Below are 21,801 nucleotides of genomic sequence, written 5' to 3' on the forward strand. Positions count from 1 at the left end.
CTGAACAGTTTCTTATGGCAGCCTTTCATGACTGCAGCAGACTTGGAGCAACCAACATAGACCAGATGTCGCCTGTGTTTATAATTTGACAGGATGCCACAACATGGAGGGAGGTTCACTAACAATATGTTTTGCAAAGTATTTTCAGACCCACAGTGATGACTGCCAGGAACTGAATTAAAGCAGTTTCCCCCCGTGTCCATTATACGCTCATTCTGCTGTCTCTGTGTCATTTATTTTTGCTGTCGCAGTATCTCTGCACCTGCACTTCATTGTACTAAAGGCAATCCAGAAAAAGTACTGACAGCTCTGTCCCTTCCGCTCGAAGTCCCCTCTTCTCGGAGGCTCTGTACAAATGATCATCTCCTCTGGCTCAGCAAGGAGCAGCAATGCCCCTCACCCAGGCGGCGATGCATCGGGCTGACTTCGTGGTCCAGCCTCAGCACCCTCCACCCCTGCAGTAAACCCAAGAGACAGCTAGTGATCACCCCGAAAACCAGGTGATGGCTGAGCCTCATGTGAGCCTGTCCTGTCAGCCAGCCTTGCAGGCTGTGCACAGCCAGCTGCACATCACAGCCCTGCCAGGGGTGGTCCTTGCTCGCTGTTACCCCTTGTTTTTCTAGCCTGTGTTTATTTAACCCCGCATGGAGTAACAACTCCAGTGTAACGACTGGGGATCAGGCGTGTGCTGGACTGTTTCACGTCAGGACGGTGTCTTTCAGCAATTAGAAGCGATTAGTTAAGTTGCTTATTGACAGGAGATTGCCTGCTCAAAGCCCTGCCCGAGCTCTGTAGGCTTCAGATACTTCCTTTGCCAAGGACCTGGGGGGGTGTTTCACGGATCTGGGTCCATGTTTGGCTTCTTTTCCTGCCCACACCAGTTTCTATCTACGACTCAAAGCCAGCCAAAAAAATGCACCGTGGATTTTGGTGAAATGCAGGGAATTTCACACAGTTGGCTTGGGATGGTGGAGGGCACCCATTTCGCACGATTTCAACACCGGGCTGTGACTCATGGCTCAAAGCTGGCCCCAGGTTCACTTACAGAGACTGCAGACCTCCGGAGATCTTTCAACAAGTGTGAGATTAGAGTAGGTGGAGGTCGAACCTGAGTGTCCTGGGTGGTTTGGAGTTGTGGAAAGCTAAGCCTCTGTTCCTCCTGTCCCCTTCCCCACCGTTTTTTGTGAAGTGCTGCCTACTTTGCCCTGCTTCTAGTTTGTCAGCCAAAGCAAATCCCAGTGCTAACTTGCATGCCACCAGGTTTCTCCAGCGGATGGACTAAGGGCAGATTGTTGTTGCCCACCATGGAGGTGGCTGATATGGACTGGACGCTTTGGATGGTGGGAGTGTTTCTGGATGACCTTACAGCTCTGGGTTGGCTGACACCTCCCCAGGCTGAAATCCAGAACTCGCTACTGTTTATTAGGGGAGTTATTTCTTCTGTGAGTGACAGGGCTGAGAACAGACCGTCATTTGAAAGCAATCAGAGCTGTTGAGACAGCTGCACCACTGGCCTTTCTGATCAGCTTGTTAATCAACAGGATATGTTTTACCGAGCGTTAAGAAAATACATATACTCTGGCTGAGCCAGCTGGCAGCAAGAGACCACATTTTTCATATATTTTTCCTTTTTCTTTTTTTTTTTTTTTGTTTGCTTTCTTTTTATTCCCCTGACCCTCTTATCTAGAGCCTAAAGGACCCAGAGGTGCAGAGGAGCAGCTAATACCACAGGGTAAGTCCATGGTTTCTGCTATTTCCTCTTTCAAAGCACAAACACTACTGTGCCCAGTGTACACGGTACATCCCAAAAAGCAAAAGGGTCCTGGGGCAGGAGTCCTCAGTGGTTCAGAGCCTCACAGATACAAAGATAAAACTCTTTGGGTTTTATGTGATCATGGGCTGCGCTGGTTAGAGAGGTGAAATGGCCACTTCATCGCCTTTGGGACTCACAGTTCCCCCAGCACACAGAGGACAGAAAGAGCTGCCTGATGGACGGGCAGTTCAGTGGAGGACACGTGGCTGGAGTGAGAGGACACGTGCTGAGGGGTGGGAGGAAACACCGTCAGTTATCTGGTATTGCCTGCCAGGGGCACCAGGAGCTGCTGGTGATGTTCTGGGCATCGTTTTGCTAAGCTCCACACAGAGAAATCCCTGCTCCTGCGCGGAGAAAACCTTGGGGAAGGAAAGGGAGCAGATGGTGGGTTGATGACAGGTTAATGACAGGGCCAGGAAGAAAATCCAGGTCTCTGCACGTCTGATTTGGTCTCCAGCAGCAGAAGAGTCACCCCCTCCCTTTTTTTAAAAAAAAATTATTTTTCCCTATGGCTTTTACTTTCATATTTTTGGAGGATAAATACTCACCATGGGCTTCAGCTCTCTGAAGGCAATGCCACTGCAGCAGAGCTGACTGATGCCAACTGAAGATCTGGCCTATTCATTTCCCTCCCCTCTTTTGCCTGAATCCTTCCCTTTTCCTTCTCCCTTTTGCACTTGTCTCTTTTATGCTGGTAGCACCATTTGTCACCAGCAGGAGCATTTCCCTGACACATTACTCAGTGCGGCTTCTCCTCGCCTTTCCTTTAGCGCTTTCCACCTTCAGGGAAGAAAGTGCCAGTTTCTGTAAGGCTCGGCCGCAGCAGCGTGATTGAGGATGCTCGCAGCCAGCCATGGCTCTCGGTCTGCAGCAGCTCCCAGGACTGAGTTACAGAGGTTGAACTGAAGGATTGAGGCTGATTCATTCGAGCGAGGAGATGTTTTACCCCGCGCTCAGCAGCACAGTGTGGTGAGCTTGCAAAGCAGCGTTTCTGCTGCTCTCCCCTCTGCGCTGGAGAGGATTTGCTGCAAAAGTTTCAGTTGTGTTGGGGGTTTTTGGTAGGGATGAGAAGCTGTTTGTGGTGCTGTGAAGAAATGCTCTTACTCTTTGCTCTCTTAAATGGGCTCCCGATGCCAAGTGCAGCATCCACTGTCGGGCGATATCCATTAGAAGAGCCCCTCTGTTCACAGGAGAGGCTGCACTTTGTGTCCTGGGGGTACGCAAACTGATCTGAATGAAAACCTTTCCTTAATTCCTTGTTCAGTACTCAGATCACATCTTTACTGATGGCCGAGTAGAACAAAAGTACAGGCACACATGCCCACACAGAGCCTTTGAAAAATCTCACTTCGTCAGTCTGCCCCATTTCACCACGGATTAGAGGTGGATAGATTTCATTTTTGTAAGAAAAAATAATTTGGACACCTCCAGAATAGGAAAAAAAAAAAAGGAGAGCAAGGACAGTCTTTGCAGGAGGTCTGATGTCGGGGATTACTGCTTCATTCTGAGAAATGAAGCGTTTGGATGAGTGTCCTGGAGGAAGAGTATGTGCCCCAGGTGGGCTGTCCCACGCCTAGACTGGAAACCGGATCCAAATGCGGGAACTGCAAATGCTGTGAGCCTTGGTTTTTATTGTGTAGCCTGTTCCCCTTGGTACCTGCTGTGGAGGCTGGCCAGCTCGTTCACTGTTTGCCTTCTCTCTCTCTCTTCCTGTTCATTCCTCTCTACCCCCTACATGCAGCAGGTTCTCCTGGCACTGCTCTTGGAGGGTCCGGTACCTCTGCTGACATCCGGGAAGGGGAATGACACTTTTATCAAAACTTAACTTGCTCTCTGCTGGGTTATGGTCATACGCAGTAGAGTAAAACTTGAAATCTGCGCGTGCTGATCTTTGGACTCGAATTTTCCTCTAGCTTTGCAGCTTGCATCTGCCACTGCTTGCAAATACTCAGAGCCATTTAGGTAGCCCAGAAACCAGGACCCTCTCACTCTCTCGGCTCTGACAGTTAATGCAGTTAATGCCTTTATTGTAACCATGATCCCTTTAATCTGAGTAGACAGACTAACTCACCCGCCTCTCTAAGGTATTAAAGCCTTCGATGATGTTTGCACGGTATTTAAGCGTATCTTTCCAAAGCTGCTACTACTTCTGTGAGCCAAAGGCACACAGTGTTTTTCTGCAGAACACTATAAAATTGCCAAGTGTTGTTACTACTTCGATAGTCTAAAGAAAACAACATTAAGATTTTATTTAGTGTCCTCAGAAACAGTCACTTTCAGGATGCAAATGCTGCCTGCACCTTCCATAGGCTTACTGGGAGTCTGAGTGGACTTGCCAAGAAGCATCGCACTGGGCCATAACTCCTGTTATTGGCTTTGCTCAGCACACTACTCACTGGTATAAATGAATAACATCTAGGTACTTCGGAAGTGTGGGTGCCTAAGTTCAGTGTGGGATGAAAAATGTTTGTGCACACCATGGTACCCTCGTTAGATAAAATGGGAGAAAAGGGCAACATCTTTGATGCAGAATTTCTGGGTGACACGTAGAGATCGGCCAGAGCAAGTGGAAGACAGGGGTTGATTTGCTTTTGCAAATATATTTTGTGTATTTTGATACCTTGGGACAGCCACGGAGCTGGCACACGTGTCTGGATGAAGCTAGCAAAGGAGTGCTTGAGGGACCAGCCAGACCCTGCCCAGAACTGTTCAGACCTTGGGAAGGGGACAGCATGGGCTCAGTCTAGCTTTGACAACCACTTCCCAGCTGGGGGGACACATCCTACTGACTTTGTGGGATGGGCCTTGTGTGGGGACATGCTTGTTTCTCTGAAGATTGAAGGAAGAAGAGGAGAACAAGGTCGAGTCAGGCTCTTCTGCCCTGCTTACCAGCCAGCTCTTGCCAGCAGTACCACGCTGTCTGTGCTCCCTGTGCGAGCAGGGGAGCGTTTCTTCCTCTTGCATCTTTGAGTCCCTCTCGTCTCGTCTCTCAGTTGCTAAAGACCTTCTGACTTCAGCAGTGTCCTAACCTCTGACTAATTTTCTTTATGAATGTTTTCAGGGCTGCCAGGACAGGTTGGTCCTCCAGGCCCAGTTGGACCAACTGGTCTTCCAGGACCACCAGGGCCAAAAGGAGAGAAGGGACAACCTGGTGAGAGGGGACCAGCAGGGCCACCCGGTAAGTCCTGGAGGAGGGCAGTGCTACCATGTCAGGAGATACTTCACTTTATACAAATTATCTGAGATAATTAACAGATAATTATACAAATTATCTGAGATAATTAACAGATCATAAAAGGCTGGACACACAAAATGCTGAACACCTTCAGCTGGTATTGAATCCATTCCAGGGAGTCTCCTGGGCACTGAAATCAGCCAGCAGCTCTCAGAGTGGGCAACCGTCTGCTTGAGCAATGACGGTCCCTGGGTTTTCCTGAGGAGCTGGAGAGAGCTTGTCCCAGAAAGCTACAGAGCAGGGTCACGTTTCCCCATCCTGCTCCGGAGCTGTAAAACGTAGACTCTGATCTGTCAGCCTTTGGAAAAGAGCGTTCCCTGTTTAACACTCTCACTGTGTGCCTGGTTTAACCTCCTTTTTTCTCCACCATTTATGTCAAGCTGTCAGATGCCAGAATGTCAAACTAATGATGGTTTTATATGTTAAGGAAAAGGTTATGAGGCCACTTGTTCAGAGTTACTCCATTCCTGAGCTAGGACACTTTCTTCATCCCCTAAACGTTCCTAAATCTTTTGATGAAAGTGATACTGCACAATAGGTGCCAGACCTCAGGCTCTGTGCTTTGTATCAGTCTAAAAGGCTGTGCCTCGTAAACCTGAGCTCAGGAAAGATTTGAAACTTGGAGCTTACCTTAAACGTGAGAGCAGCTCTGAATGATTTTGGCATTTTCTGGCAACCTGTCAGTGGCTAAAGTCTGGCCAAGGATGTGTCTGCCTTTTGGTTTCTCAGTTTGCACCACGAGCCTTCCAGCCCCACAGGAAGCGGGATTGTCTGCTGCTGCTGGACAGCCTGGTTTTCTGGTGTTCTTTGTGTGCTTTCTGGGCAGCAAGGTGACATACAGGTGTACCTGGAGGGGAGGAGAAAGAAGGGCAGCTCTTGATTTCACACCTCACTGCCTTTAGTTTCTTACTTGGCCTCAGAGAGGGGGCGGATTTTATTCTTCCAGGAGCTGAGTGAAGGAAGGCTGTTCTTTAGGCCGAGGAAGGCAGTCTGCTTTCCAGAAGAAGATGCAAAGGCAAATACTGGAAAATTGGGAAGCTGTTCCTATTTTCCCCCACAATCCTAACTCCCACAATTACAGTTCAGGACAGAACCTTTGTTTTCTCACTGCCTTTTTACATGGTAGCATCACTAGCACATTTCTGAATGCACTAACACATCCTTTCCTGCCTCTGCACAGGCTTGTTGGGACCTCAAGGACCAAGAGGACTTCCAGGAGAAACCGGGATCCCAGGTCCCCCAGGTCCTCCAGGGCCACCAGCCACCCCAAGCCTCCCTCTTACCTTCCAGCAAGGAGTTCTCTACTCACTCCAGCCCACAGCTGAAAAAGAAAGTAAGTTTCCTCCTCAGTTGCCATTTCTTTCTGGTGACATCAGCAGAGTGGGAAGGCACAGAGCAGCTCAGCTCTTCCTCCTACCTCCCTGCTGGGTGCTGCGAGGGCTCTGCCTTCCCTGTGAGCAGCTAGACAACCTGCCTCTATTGTGTGGGTCTCTTGGATATTCCTGTTCAAGGTGAAACACATAAGACTTAGAACCTAGAGAGGTTCACCTCTCCAGAATGTGGAACCAAGTCTCTAAAACTCTTCTAAAACCCTCAGTGAGAACAGGGCTTGGGGGATTTCTGGCTGTTCCCTGTACCTGGTTTTCTGGGTTCATCATATCTTTGAGGAGACAACTCGGTGTCCTTTAGGCTTCCATCACGAGCAGCTACTGTGAAGAGGGTCTCTAGTGAAATGGCAGAGCTTGGTAGCATCGTGTGGGAGAGAAGTGGTAGAGAAATACAGCAGTCTGGTTGATTAGGTGCTGGTGCGACAAAACTGCGCCGTTGAGAGACCTCTTGGTGCCGCTGTTGCAGTGTTACAGGGCTCGGGATTGCTCATGGAAGTACCAAAAGTTTTCAGCTCTGAAATTATATAACAGAACAAGGACATCTGTTAAAAGCATCTCTTTTCCTGCCCCCGCAGATGTGTCTTCCACCTGTGCCTCTGTGCATCAACATTATCCCACATCCATGCAAAACACAGAATTACGGACTCAAAATCCCAGACAGAGACTGTGATTTGTCCCTTCCCTGTAGCTGGAGTGTCAGGGCTATGGTGATTTAAAAATATATTTATTTGATTTGTGCTGTACCTGGCAAGAAAAGGCTTTCTAGGAAAGGCACATCATGCCTTTTTATCTGATTGCGCTTAGATTTGGGCTTGGTCCTTCTGGTCCAGTCTTGTATCTCAACTAACAAAGACCAAGCAGAGCTCAGCTGTCTCTCCACTTGGTGGTGGACTGGAGTCCCGGCTCTGCCGGGTCTCCCATCACCACTCCCCCAGACTTCAGCAGTGCCTCTTCCCCAGCTCTTCTGCTCACATCCAGCTTCAAAGCTCGGTTGTATTAGTTACAGCCAGGGATTAGTAAGTCTGCCTGTACCTGACAGGTTTCTAGAGCTCTCCTTTTCCTGCCACCCACTCCACTCTCCAGACTCCTTTTCCCAAAAGTGAACAGATGTATTTTTAATTTGGGAAGAATTTTAATGGCTCACTTTCATATTCAGTTACTTAGAGTGTATGGGCAGGATGATATTAATTGTGGTTCACTACTAAGATTTTCACAAAATGTAGGTTGAGCTGCTGCGTTCAGGAGCCTTAAAACAAGGAAGTTGTGCATGGTGGTCACCTTGCCACCTTACAGGATCACACCAAATGGTGCTGCCTTCAGCCCTTTATTGCAAAGGATCCTTAAGGATGGTTTGGGTACTGCTGCTGCCACCTCCCTCCAGCCACCCTTGAAGTCAAAGTCTTTCTTGCAAAGTAGTAGATAAATTAAGTGTATAAAGGCATTGATGACATGGCCTTCCCGGCTGATGTGTGCGAAGGGTGAACTCTGTATTATCCCAAAATGGGATGTGGATAAACATGTGGATAAATATCTGTATTAACTCTGCCGACACTGGGCAGCAATGGGCTCCCACGGGACCATGAATAACTGGGGCAGCCTTGTACTTCTCCCCCATATCTGTGGTGCATTTCTTGGTTTACAGAAGGAGTAGGCCAAGCCTTTGTGACAATTTTATTGTTTTAAAAATTTTTCTTAATACAAGTCTCACTACAAGTGTAAGTTATCTCTGTGGTCATGATAAAGTCAACATCAAGACCATTTTCTTCTAAAACTTCCCATTTTCCTTATGTGTTGGCTGATTTTGCCTACCACAGGTTGGTGGAAAGCTGATCCTCTACCATCCATAAAACTTGGTCTTGTAAATTCCAGGTAGATTTTTTTTTTTAAAATATATTTATTTATTTTGAACAGAGCACATCTGAAAGCTATAGACACAAGATTCCAGCTGCTGACAGCAGAGGGAAGCATATTCCTGGTAACAGGCATGTGCACCCAGGCAGGGGGGAGAAGGCTCTCTCAGATTGTTAGCGGTAGCACAGCATTTGGTTCCGCCTGAACATGGCTAATGCCTGTGCCTTTATTAATCACAATAAGTTCCTGCTGGCAATGTTTATCAGCAGGCAGGAGGCAAAAATGAGGAGACAGATATTTTCTCAGTTTCCCTGTGCTGTGGTAAAGAAATTGGTCCCAGTTGTCTCCCTCCAGATCAGGTAGCAGAAAGAAATTAAGACAGAATTACTTCATTTCCATCCTGTCTCAACAAATCAAGCCTGTAATGGGGGAATTTATCCCTTAGAAACATTAGACATAGGCCAAATGACTGTGCCCCTCTGCTGAGGCTGCTGCTGCAGGGACCGCTTGCTTTGTCTGCCACCAGAGTGAGTGGATCAGGTACGTGGGCTAGAACCGGCTTGGTCCTCTTTCTCCTGCTAAAGCTAAGACAGTTTGTAGAGAAAAGAGGAAAGAACGCAACTTTCACTCTGAAGGCTGTGTTTTCTCACGTCTCAAAGATTTCAGTTTGCAAAGGACACGTGATGACGTTAATCTGTTTTGCGGGTAGAGCAAGGGGAAACCGAGGCACGGCAAGCCTGCTGTGTGCCCAGCATGTCACTGAGGAAAGAAAAGCGTGGAACAGAGATTTGCACAGTGACATCCCAGTGCCTGCCGCCTTGCGTACTGCGTCCTGAGGAAGAGGGAACGGAGCAGAGGAAGGGAATGGCATTTCATTTAGAAAACCCTACTGGTTGCTTTCAAAGCTGTGTTGGCCCTTTCATCCAAAGTGCCTTGTTGCTGGCTGGGCAAGTTTCCCTGCATGGATCAGGCCACCTCACTGCTGTTTCAGGGCTTCCCTTTGCAGGAAGTTAGTGCTCTCTTCCAGAGAATGTAGGTGCTCGTATCTGCCCGGGTCAGACCAGTCGCACTCTTCCTCTTGGCTTGGCTAGCAGCTGGAAAGCTCCTGGAGCGATTTGTGGACCCGAGTCTTCTCAAACAAGGCAGAGGGTCATCTGCTGCTGCTTTGTTATATCCAGAAGCACTGAAACCAAATCCAGCCCTAGAGCCCAGCAGTGCCTGGGTCAGTGCAGGAGATGGCCAAGGAGGGGAGATTCCTGCTACCATCTGTTGCTTGAACTATTTTGTGGCTGCTGTAACAGTCTCCAGTGGCAGAGAACCCCAGAGTGTCCCCGTGTCTGTAAAAGGATTTATAAGGAGATGAGTTCTTCCTGCTGCTTTGCAGGGAGAAAGTCCCTTAAAAAACCCTGAGAGCTGTGTTTTAACACACTTCCATCCCACTTCACTCGCAGTGTGTTTCATTCAGAGTTCCGCCTGGAAGGAAGCCTTGACCTCAGTGAGTTTGGCCTGGCCAGGCAGCTGAGGAAGGAGCCACGCTACATTTCCTGCGTGTCCGTACTCCTGTGCTACAGAGCTGGGTCAGGAGCTCCTGAGCTCAAGGGCTGTTGAGCTGAGCTCTCGTCTGTGTCACAGTTACAGAATCAGCTTTCGTAACTAACTTTGTGTCCAGTGGCAGGACGGGTGGGTTTGCGGGAGTAACTCTGTCATCACAATAACGTACCATTTGGCTGGAAGGTGCTGGAACCCAAACCTTTGTCCTGGCTTACCTGCAGCAGCAGTTACGTCCTGCCTGTTTGCAGCCCGGCCTCTCTCCGCATGGGTGTGCGCTGGATTGTGGTGACCGCTCATTCTTTAAAAGCAAAAGGCTCTTCAATTGTTAATGCCTTCGCTGCTGTTCAATGCTCATTTCCCAATTTCATCTTACTCCCAAGCTGTGATGGATTTTGACATGGTCAAATAAAACTCAAATTAATTGGATTACACACTTCACTTGGGTACCTTTCCTTCTGAGCATGAAAAGAGTCTTAGTTGTTTTGTATCAGGGCTGTAAAGAAGGGAAGATGGATGGGGTTAGAAGCAGTAGTTAAAGAAATACCTGTTTGCATTCAGGTTTTAGGCACAAAATTTGGTTCTCAGGGGGATCTGGGTTAGATCTAGTGCTGTTCTGCTACCAGGAAGGTGTTGCAGAGATAGATAGATTGTCACCCTTGACAGTTTGCCCTAAGAACTGCTTTAACACAACTAGCTTGAAAGTCCTCTCTATCATTGCCAACACTCCAGAAGTTGGAGATTTCACCTTATGTCCTTTGGGTTGGACTCTGCAGAGTAAGCAAACACCCTCCTGATCTTCCTGGTGTTGCTGAATACTTGCACCAATGCAACAGTCAGATATTTGCAGTCTTTCATGGCAAAGGGTCCCCCTGAATTTTACTGTGATGGGTTAAAGGGATGGGCGAAAGGAAACATGAGTGAGTTTGAGGTCATGGGCAGGAGGAGATGGACATTATTCCAGCACGGCGACATCCAGCACTGCAAAACGTGGACTTTTCAGAGGGTTTACCTCCCCAAAGACCAGAAGCCAACGTTTTCATCCAGGTTAAATGCAGCAGAAAGTATGTTGTTGGTCCTACAGCACTGGTCAGGCCAGTGGACTGCAAGTCTGAGTAGCACCAGGACATGGGGGTTCCTTTCCTTGCTTTGTGATCTTGTTGTCTTGGTCGTGGAATTTTTGCCCCAAGGTTTGCACAAGTGTCAGCTAGTGGTGTGGGATGCTCAGATGAAAGTTGCTGCTGTACAGGTACCCTACAGCGTACGAGTATGCTACAGTACAGGTCTGTAGGGAACAGGGTTGTTGAATATGGTTTTGGAATTGCAATGAATAATAAGGGTTTTTTTTATATAGCTGTGTTTTTTCTATTCAGGTACCAGCTGAAGGGGTAAGCCTATTGGCTCAAGGATGAGGGAAGGTGGGGACAGCCTCAGGCTGCTTGTTTTTATTTGTAACAGGAGAGGTCTGAGAAAGATGTGCAAAAGCGCAAAATTCCTCCAGTTCCTGCTGCTGGCTTTTCCTTCCCTGATCCACTCATGTTTCCATCTGTTTCCCAGAACTCACTGGCCCAAGGTGACCAGTGGAACACCTAAAATAATCCTAAATGGCAAGAGAGTTTCCTGAGTATGTGGCGGGGTCAGAGCATGCCCTCTCCCTGGGCTTTCCTGCATCCTTAGACCACACGTTATCTCCCACCACCTCACCCATGAGCTCGCTGGGGATGTGCCAGACTGGCTCAGCAGTTCATTGATGCCAGACAGGAGGGAGCTCCACATCCATGTTTGATTTCTCAGGCAACCAGAAGCCAGATGTCTTGGAGATGGGTCAGTTATTGCTGTGCAGTGCAGAGCTGCCCTTTGGCGTTCAAGGGTAGGGTTATATAGGCGTGCAGGAACGCCAGGTGTTTGACAGAAAGAACCAGCTTTCTGGGGTTATCAGAGGTGAGATGGGCTGCTCTGCAAGTCCAGGGGATGCAGCCTGTGCCCTCAGAGAGCAAAGCGTAATTGCTGCAAGAGCCCAGACATTGCACCCTGAAGCACTGCCTGCCCTTGGCCAGCAGCAGGCACTAAAGGGTTTTGGTGAGATGTCCTGACTGCTGGCAGCTCCACGCTAACCGCTCTGCTCTTTAACACAGATGGAGAACCCCAGCTGGCCTCCACCGTCATAGACACCATCATGGCCGGCCTGCCAGGACCACGGGGAGCCCCAGGCCCCGTTGGGCCACCAGGTAATAAACGCAGTTGAGCTGCAAACTGTAATGATGGGTAAGATGAACAAAAGAACTTTCTGATGGAGAGTGGAGTGGTCTGTGGGATGCCTGCAGAGAAAGCAAGTAAGTGGTCCTCACTGGAAATGGGTGCAGGAGTGGGAAAGTTGCCAAGAAGTGACCGGGTTTCTTTTCTGTTGATAGTGGCAGATCGTTTTGCCTTTGGCAGGTCACATCTTGAGAAGGGAATAATTAAAGACTGTCTTGATGAATGGGTTGTCCAGTTAATTCCTTTATGAGAGCAGAGATGTCCTCACCGCTGCTGCAGTCCTGTCGTGTCTCTGTAGAGCTCCGCTGAGCAGGATCTGGCCAGCACCTCCTCTGTGATGTGTGTGCACACTTTGGAGCTGGTTCGAGCTATTCCAGATTTTCACCAGTATAACTGAAATCAGAATCTGGCATGAAAATTCAGTGGCAAGTCATCTTTTTCTCTGTGTTGAGGAGTGGCTTGGACGATAGTCTTCCTGCAAACATCAGCACTTCCCCGCGTGAGGCATACTTAGCAGTGAAGTCCCATTAGTTGCAGAAAGGGTTTTTCCTTTTGTTATGAGGCCCTTTCACTTACCCTTCAATTCCTTTCCTCTTTGGCTCAAGCGCTCGTCTGGTGCATTAACGACCGAGGCTGATTCAGCGGTACTTTGTGTCTAGTGTCCACACTGGCTCATCTCAAGGGTTGTGACAACTAAAGCAGAGAGGAGTATTGCTGAGCTAAGCAAATACTCTGTCTCCCATTTGCGGGTATAATTTAACAGCTGCTGTTGAGATATAATTATTTTTCCAAAAGGAAAGAATCTGTGAGGGGACTGTGTAAAACAAGCTGACCTCTTTAGACAGCGTCTCACTCGTCTGGTCTCAGGCTCTTCTGTGCCACAGACTTCAGAAGAGTCTATTGCCACGGGAGAGAGCAAAGAACGAGAGAGCGCTTTGCTGTGCCACAGTCAGCCTCTCGTGCTGGCTGTGTCCAAACTCTGACCCCTTCGTGTTCACTACCAACCTCCTGACAACACTAGAGACAGTCCGTAGCAGGCTCATGGACTTTCCCTGCCCGCTCCGAGGCTGTTTTAGGAACAGCAGCTGTAGTATCTTGCTCTGATGTAGCTGTCCCATGGATCTAGTTTAAGTTTTCTCAAAGTTGTCACTAAACAATGGAAGTGCAGCAGGTACCTGACATCCTTCTGGCCCGTTTTCACCTTTTTCTCCCTCAGAGCTCTAACATCTTCCTTAGGGCACAGGGATGTGTTGTGTCAGGGGGTGTGTGATGAAGCGCTTGTGCTGCGGTCCTGTGATCGATGAATAGCTCTCACCCGCTGAGAGTCAAAGCACAACAATAAGAGGAAGTGCATGTGTTTGGAATTTAGAGCCCTTCCTCCTCAGTCTCCTTAAAATGATGATTCAAATGATGATTCCCACCAGGGCCACCAGGAGCTTCGGGACCCAAGGGGCCACCAGGACCTATCGGAGCCCCTGGATCACAAGTAAGACACTTTAGTGCTTTGGGGCTGGGTCGGGGGTCAGGTGTGAAACATCTCATTGCACAGTGGGAGAGAGTAGCTTATAAGACTCAGATCTGCTGTGTTGTTCCCTTTGAAATTCTGTGATTTTTGTACCTTCTTTTCATTCTGAATTGTGTTGAGAAGTGGAAATGGTTGCGATTTCCAGATCTTCCCGTAATCATAACAACACATCGTGCTGTTGCAGTGTCAAAACATTTCACTGCAGCCCGAGTTGATGCAAAGGATTTGACATAGGCTTTCCTAAGAGAGTGACAGAAAAATACTGCGTTCACATAAAAAGGACAAAAATGCACCAATGGGAATTCACCCAGGGGGATTTGTTAAGCTCAGCTTTGGAGGAACAGCATTTTCTGTTCAAGACAAACATCACAAATTACCATCAGTTTGATTATTTATCGATACAAAAATGGTGGAGGGGGGAGGTAATAATGGAGTGTGATGAACTCACTCAAAAGAATCTATCATAGGGGAAGGCAAAGTCCTCACGTGGATGGAAAAGCTGGTTAAATGGTGGGAAGCGAAGCCATGAGGTAATGAGCGATAGTGAACTGCCAAGCTGCTCAAAATTGTGGTTGGCTGATACAAAGGGACTCCAGTTTTGGGAAGAGTATTACTTCATGTGGAGGTAAACCAGAGACATCAAAAAGACTAAAGACTAAAGGGATTAGACTGAAGAGCACAGAGAGAGAGAAAGGTTAAGTAACTTAGCAGAGGGATGTATCTTAGATCCTGAGCTTTGGAATTGCTGGAAATTAGAGAGAGGAGATTTTTACTGTGTATTAATCGGTTTGAAGAAGCAATGGACAGCAGATTAGCAGAAGTTTGCAGTGTAGCAGAATCATTTCAACGAGTGAATGCTCTGGAGAATGATGAGAAACTCCAGACAGATATGAACACAGTAGGAAATTTGGCAGCAAAATGACAGCTGCAGTTTAACGTGATTAAATATAAGGTAATTCACAACTCATAAATAGGTTCTGTAGTAGAGTCTGGCTTTTTCACATGCAGCACACATTATAAATCCTTCTTTTTTTACATCAGATTTGCGGAATTCAGTGTTCTTGAGTATCCCCATGTAATCGTGCACTGAAAGTCCCTGTCGAGAGCTGTCAGAGGAAAGGATGCTTATGAACCCTTAAGCTTTGTTCATGCTGCATGTTTGGCATGGGGCCAAGTGTGGGCTGGTGCCCTGCCGCGTCTGGCAGCCCTGGTTAACCTCCTAGATCAGGCCTGAGCTTCTGCCTCTTCGGGGAGCTTCTGGCCCAGGGGAGACAGCTGAGCCGGAGGCCGGGTTGCTTGGTGGTGAGCTGGTGAGGGTGACTGCAGACGGGGAGCAGCATGTTAATGGTGAGCACTGCTCCCTCCCAGCTGCAGCCGGGAGAGTGCTCCTCCTTTAGACCCTTAAAACACGAATGCCCAGTCTTGTTGGGCCGCTCAGGTGGACGACGAGGCTCCTCGCAGCTATGCCTTGAAAGGCCATTCCTCTGGACGTTGAGAAGTGGGGGTTTCTGGGAACTCTTGTTAAGCAGGTTGGCTTAAATCACCAGTGGTCTGGAGTGGAGCAGGAGTCTCCTTTGCTCCAGTCTCCAAGGTGATGTGCAAGTCACCTGAGGTGGAAAAACGCATCTTGCATGTGGTAGTGAGGAGCTGGGGGGCTGACACGCTGAATACAAACAAACAGCGCTGTTCCTTCCCCATCTGGTTTACAGCTGTGGCGGTGCTGGAGGAGAAGTTAAGAATTTGGATTGATTTCCGCAAAGCGGTTCAATTAGTAGAAATCTGGAGACTATGCCCTTCTTACCCACTGGTGGCTGCTTTATAGATTTATTCAACCTGGGGAGGAAAATTATTAGTGGAGATTGGGCTTAATTTGAAAATTGTTTATTAGGGTGAGTGAATAGCTTCAAAATAATTTCCACTGCACAATCCAATTAATTTCCAGGTATGTCTGCTTACTCAGGCCACCCACTGAGGCAGTTATGAAGAAGGGGGAAAGCACTGGGGATTTTTGAGCTAACTGTACGATCTGTGTATTAATTTCTTGGTAACTGAGAAGAAGAACTATCCTGTCATACTGACCCCTTAAAAAATGTTACATCAGTAGCCTGCCGTGCATTAAAAGACCTCAGTAGAGGCATATGCAGAAACTACAGGTCTCAGGGTGTCTGCAGACAGAGCTTCCATTGTTGCTTGAGGGTAAAAGAGAATCCAGCCCAGTTGCTTAATGGGTTTTCAGGATCCGAGGATCCCTGGGATGTGTATTCACTACACCTACACAAAGGATGCGCAGTAGAAATTAATTCCTTCTTGTTCTGCATCTCTTCTAGGGCTTACCAGGCTCTCCAGGACAACCCGGGCCAAAAGGCTCCAAAGGAGACCGAGGAGAGAGAGTAAGGTTTTACATATACGGAGAGATTCTCAGAGATGCCTCAGGAATCATACACACTGTTTCAAATTCTGTGGGACTGCAGCCACGAGCAATTTAAACGTAGAATTTTCTAGGTCTTCGGCAAGAACCAAGATGATGGTTTACTGTAATAGATAAAGGGTTGAATTACTTGCAAAGTCTGGTGTTCCCTAAAGGCTAACTTTATTCTACCAACCAAAGCGCTTTAGCATGGAATATTTTGGGTGGTCTAACTGAACTCTTCCTTCTGTGGCAATGAGGCAGGAAAAGCCCATCAGACTTTTCCTGAACCAAAGCCATTCCCCAGGTCAAATGATATTCTTAATATATTTACATTATTGAAATTATGTTCTTAATATGTTTATGTGCTATACCTCAGTCCTTGATGGGGCGTCAAGTGCCAAGCATAGATAGAAGGGCTGTTTGAATGTTATTTGCAAACTGGTGAAGTTTAGGAGATACCAGAGAAAAATCTAACAAGGATGTAAATGTGCCAGATTACTAGTCCAACATTCAAGCACCAGGAAGGGTTCAAAGTGGCATTTGGGCCCTCAGCTTCTGTTCAGCTTACTCACCAAAAAGCCATGGTCTTTGAAATCTCCTCTGAGAGTCACCAGGAGAGCAAAATTATTTCAGAATGTAGTACATGGTGGAGGACTATTCAGCAATTAGATCTGCAAAATGCAGTGGTGGGCACAGAGGGACTCTTCACCATCACTAAGACCCTAGTGTGGAGCAAAGTCAAAGAAAGGAAGAAAGGTAAGAAGGAAAACATTGGTTTGTACCTCTAAAATGATGGTTTCCCCCATATGACACCATCTCCTCCTCTTCATTTCTGCTCGCTCTTCCAAACCTAAAGGGAGGGATGTCTGAAAGAGATAAAGGCAAATGCACATGGGTTAACTCCAATCTGATGACTTCCCCACTTCCTGAGAATAACTGGCACCAGACTGAAACCATGTTCCTCTGCCCACACTGTTTGCAGGGAGAGCCAGTCCAGGCCTGTTTCATTCCCTCCCGAGGCGCTTCACGCCAAGGAGCGGGGGATATCTGAGGAGGCAGCACATGGACTGTTTTAGTTTGGTATCTTTGCATATTGTTTTGGGTGCTTGGTCCCTGTTCGTACATAGGAAATCACCTGCAGCTCCCTTAAGCGACGGAATTTTTTAGGAACAGTTTCCTTGTGCAAATTACCCACTTTGGACACATTCAGCTTTGCTGACAGATCAGGGACTGCTGCATGTCTGGGACTAGAATGTAAGGTTGTGATAGAGAGCAAAACCTTAACTGATGAGGTTTCAGCACGGGTTCCCCACTACAGCTCAGAGCCGTTAAATGTTGAGTTTCAGTTTTAAAAAGAGGTATGGTATCTGGCAAAGCGTCAGGCTTCTGTCTGGGACACTGATAAGAGCCCTTCCGCAGTGATTCATTCAACATCTTCCTTTAGCTGGTGGTTGACCAGACTTATTTTGAAACAAAAGCTTTGTTACAACGTCTATTCAGTGGGGACAAATCCTTCAGTCTTTGATTTTATTCCCTTTGTGTTAGATGTTGTAACTCTCCTTCTAGGTTTGGGACAAATGAGGTTTTCAATTATCAGAATGTCATGCTAAATAGAATAAAATAAATTCTCTTTCCTGCCCTTCCTCTGTTAGCGTGGAAAGTGGAGCCAATTGCTTTTTCTGGCAGAATTTCTGTGGGAAGTTCTGTGCGCTTTTTGTCTTTTGTGAGTGCGGATTTGAATGCTGGTTTTGACAACTACATGCTGCAATTTGGGGTTTGGCGGATACAAATTAGACCAAGCTTTACACGGAGCGGAGGAGCTGTGCAGCTGCAAGGAAAAGCAGAGGAGGCTTCACAATATCTATTGAGCGTCAAGAAAATGTTATTATACATTATTCCTGCTTAATCTCAGCGCGAACAGATGTAAAAGAGACCTGAAGCAGCCTGAGCACATCCCCTGGATGGCACATCTGTATGTGCGCCGCTGACGATCAGCCTCTGTTCGTCTTGAACGGTGCCAGTGAGGGCTTCACCACGTCATCTCCAGGCAGTCTGCAGAGGCACAGCCAGTGAGGGCCTGGGATGAAAGACATTTCTAAAATCCAGCCTAAATATCCTTTGATCCCCTCTAAGCTGGTAACATCCTTTCCCGTCCCCCCTGGACACAGAGAACAGTCTGTTGATCTATTTTGAGGGTGTTGCTGTGTCTCCATGTGCATTTCCTCAGGCTTCTCCCCCTCTAGTGCAGAATCCAGGTATTTCCCTTTGAAGATGCTCAGCGCACCTGACAAATTCAGCTCTTCGTGTCGGTACGGACCTTTGTCTCGTGCCGGCTGGCTGCTCACTGAGCACTCCCTGCTCTCCATACTCATGTTCTGTAGATGCCCAAAGTCCGTATTTGAGGCAGAGCAGCAGTTTGATGGACATAAAACCAGCTCTCCCTACGAAATCTGCCAGCAGCTAGATGGTTATTTTGGGGAAAAAAGGATGGGTTTGTTTCTGTGTATGTCTAGGGGAGAAGAGCCAGGTTAAATATGTGGCTGTTTCATCAGTGGATTTCTAAAGATGCTTTTAAATTTTGTCTCCTCTTCCCAAACTCTTGCTTTCTCTTTAAATAATCTATAGCCGTTCTGATTAGGGATTCTGCCCTGCCTCAGCGTGCTCCAGGGTGGGAAACCAACACTGGAGAGGAAAACAGGGGAAAAAAGATGCTCAGTTCAATGGCATTTCATTCCGCCCCAGACCAACACGTACTGTTTGAAAGTGTTTCTGTTTAAAAAAAAAAAAAAAAACAAACAACCCCCGTCCCCGCCCAAAACACTGCTGAGAACAATGTGAAAACTAACACAGCAGGAAAACCAAACCAACCAAAATACCGTCAGCGTGTTTTGATCGGTAGCTGTTGGGGTGATCGCAGGGATGTGTGTGTGGAGCAGGAGGCAGATTAAATCAGTGCTCTGGGGGAGTCCTGGGCTCTGCTGTCTGGGGCAGCAGCAGCCCATCAGTTTTACTAGAGAGAAGAATGCGGTGTCTTTGTAAGAAACAAATAGGCAGCCAAATTCCTTCCCGGTATAATGTAACTGACTGCTGTAAGGTTCAAAAAATTGCTAATCATCTTACTGAGAGGGTACTGAGCTGAGGAGCTCTGTATTGAGCCAAACTTCTCCAAAGTATGATGGGATTTTCCTTGACAGAAAACCATGACCCGCTTTTGCTGTCTCTAAGTGATAATGTCAAGGGAGAGGAATTTTTTTCATATTATCCCAAGTGTAAGGTTTTTCATTAAGCCATCTTAATTCCACTAGTAAAAATTACACTATGTTCTTGTCAAATGGAAAAGTATCTCCTAATGACACTTACTTTATTTCCAACAGGGGCAAGCAGGTCTGACTGGAGAGAGGGGCATTAAGGGATTTCCTGTAAGTGATGTACTTGCGGGTGTGTGCAAGACTCAGACGGGTTCGGTGCCTGCCTGGCACCGCACATACCGCCTGGCCGGGCTGCAAGCTGGTTCAGCCAGCTCTCTCAGATGCAATGCTTAGGTCAATTGTCTCCAGCTTAGATGTTTGTCTGACAGGTAACCTCACCATAACCTAGTCCTCTGCATATGAAATGTGGTCTTCATGCACGTTCAGCACAGTGCTGAAACGCCGTGATCAGGAAAGCGTCACGCCAGCAGAGGAGATGGGCTGTGCTTGCAGATCCCCTCTAGCCAAACCTTGGCAGACAGAAGCCCCCTCCCTGCCCCATGAGTTTTCTGGCACTACCAGAGCCCAAATGTGGGCACTGCAAACAACTCAAAGTACATCAGCTGCTCTGAACTCCCTCTTGCCAAGCTGAGCTGGATGGAAACCCTTTAATGAGATTGAGGTGTCGCCAAATGATTTCTTGGCAATACCGGAGCAGATGCACCCACGAGATGGCTGCACTGACATGCACGGCTCAAGTGCAAACCAACCCATGGAGATGAAGGTTGGCTGAAAGTGAGCTAGTGGAGCAAGTTGGGGTTAGTTGGCTGACAGTATCCATAGAGGTCCCGTGTCCTCTGGAAGGTTTCTCTTCTCTCTTCCTTAATTTCACCTCATCATTTTGTACAATTCACGCAATTTTTCTTCAGTCCTTCCTCCCATACCCATCCCTGCTTTGCAGGTATCTCACGGATGTCCAAGTCTGGGGAACCCAGGCATTTCCACTGTCTTTTATTACCAGTTTGTTAGGCCTTTCCCTTGTTTTGTGGTTAGCTTGTGGTTTAATCTCTTTATGTCATCTGTTCTTTGAGACATGCATGAACTTCCTGGTTAGGAGGGACATCAGACCAACGCTGACGGCACAGAGGGATCTTTGTCCGAGAAAAGCTTAATGAGCATCTTCAGAGGCAGAAAGTGGTGTGCCTAATTGAGGAAAGCAGGGCGGAGGATTTTATGTTCTAACTCAGAGATGAAAATGTGCAGTTTGGGGGAGGGGAATAGTATTTTTATCTCGGTGTGAGGTAAGAGCATTGCTCACTGTTATCTTCATGAGATGGATATAGTGTTGATGTGGGCCTGGGCCATGGCAGCCAGCCCCACCAGCAGCTTGGCCACTCCTGGCCAAGTTCATCAGTGTTAGAAATGGTGATGACCTCCTGGGAAGCTGCTGGGAGCCAGGACAGAGTTCACGAGTGCACTTGGCCCTTGGCATAGAGTGCCAGAGAGTCAGTTTGTTTTCTGCTGGTGAAATGTTTCTGCCTTTCATTTGCTCTTTGGAGGGAAGGAATGGAAGTGATCCTGGACGTGGTTCTCGGTCACCTGAAAACAAATTTCTGTTTCTTGTCTGTTTTAGGGTGAACCAGGCAAGAAGGGTGAGGAAGGTGACAAAGGTGCTGATGTAAGCATGTATTTCTACTGGTTTTTTTACTTTTTTTTTTTTTTTTTTTTTTTTTTTTTTTTTTTTTTTTTTTTTTTTTTTTTTTTTTTTTATTGTTTCTGTGCTTCAGCCTTATTCCCTTTGTCAGGCTGTGTCGTGGAGGGCGGGGTCCTGTCCGCAGTTAAAAGTGCAGAGCAAGAGATGATTTGAACCCTGAGTTTGATCTTAATACATGCTAGAAATCCCAGTCTTTGAGGTTTCCTTGGCCATGAAGTCTGTGCCCTTCTCTCCACGCTGTCTGAATACTCCCTCAGTGCCCAGTGGTTGTTCTGCCACACAGAACTGCAGGTAGGGAGTTACTCTCCCACTGTCCCTCCCACATGCTGAGGGACAAATTCCCAGAAGAGATAAAACTGCAGAGAGAGATTTGGAGTTCTCGCACATCTGCTCTCCCACTCTAAAATACTTCCCAACATCTATCTGTCCCTTCAAGTCCTTATCTAAGGCAAGGGGGCACCAAACTATAGTCTGAGTATATGTGAGAGTATGTGAACAGCCCCTGCAGCGCACGGCCCAGCTAGAAGCTCGGTGAGAGGCAGCATGCAGCCCATCAGTGCCACTGCTCCAGTTTAGAAGGCAGCAACAAGGTGGTGCCAGCCACGTGTCCCATGTCCTGGTGTCCGAACAGAGAGGAAGCCCTGCCAACTCGCTGTGCTTCAGAGTAAGTGTCAGATGAGAGCAACGCCTGTTCTCCAGGTAGTTCCGTGTAGCTGTTCCCATGAGCTGCACATTGTAAAGGTTGGACAGGAATAGACACCCTGGGTTTTAGAAGCAGGAACCAAACTGAAGGGCTTAGCTTTGGGTCAGAGGCTCTGCAAACATGGGCTATAACTGAGGAGTTTCTCTTTAGAAAGGGATTTCTTGTGCATT

General features: G+C 47.6%; 1 protein-coding gene across 1 annotated transcript in view; it reads left to right on the plus strand.

The window, feature by feature from the left end:
- Positions 1–21,801, plus strand: part of LOC104498045 (collagen alpha-1(XXVI) chain-like) — a gene marked incomplete at its 5' end in the record, with an annotated part of 38,165 nt that overhangs the window by 12,682 nt on the left and 3,682 nt on the right. The window contains 7 exons of the mRNA XM_010141367.1: positions 1,688–1,732; positions 4,875–4,991; positions 6,229–6,381; positions 11,971–12,063; positions 13,516–13,577; positions 15,944–16,006; positions 20,848–20,892. Coding sequence (XP_010139669.1) covers positions 1,688–1,732; positions 4,875–4,991; positions 6,229–6,381; positions 11,971–12,063; positions 13,516–13,577; positions 15,944–16,006; positions 20,848–20,892 — 578 coding nt within the window. The remainder of the gene's footprint in view (positions 1–1,687; positions 1,733–4,874; positions 4,992–6,228; positions 6,382–11,970; positions 12,064–13,515; positions 13,578–15,943; positions 16,007–20,847; positions 20,893–21,801) is intronic.

Source organism: Buceros rhinoceros, unplaced genomic scaffold (assembly GCF_000710305.1).
Source record: "Buceros rhinoceros silvestris isolate BGI_N320 unplaced genomic scaffold, ASM71030v1 scaffold1778, whole genome shotgun sequence".
NCBI lineage: Eukaryota > Metazoa > Chordata > Aves > Bucerotiformes > Bucerotidae > Buceros > Buceros rhinoceros.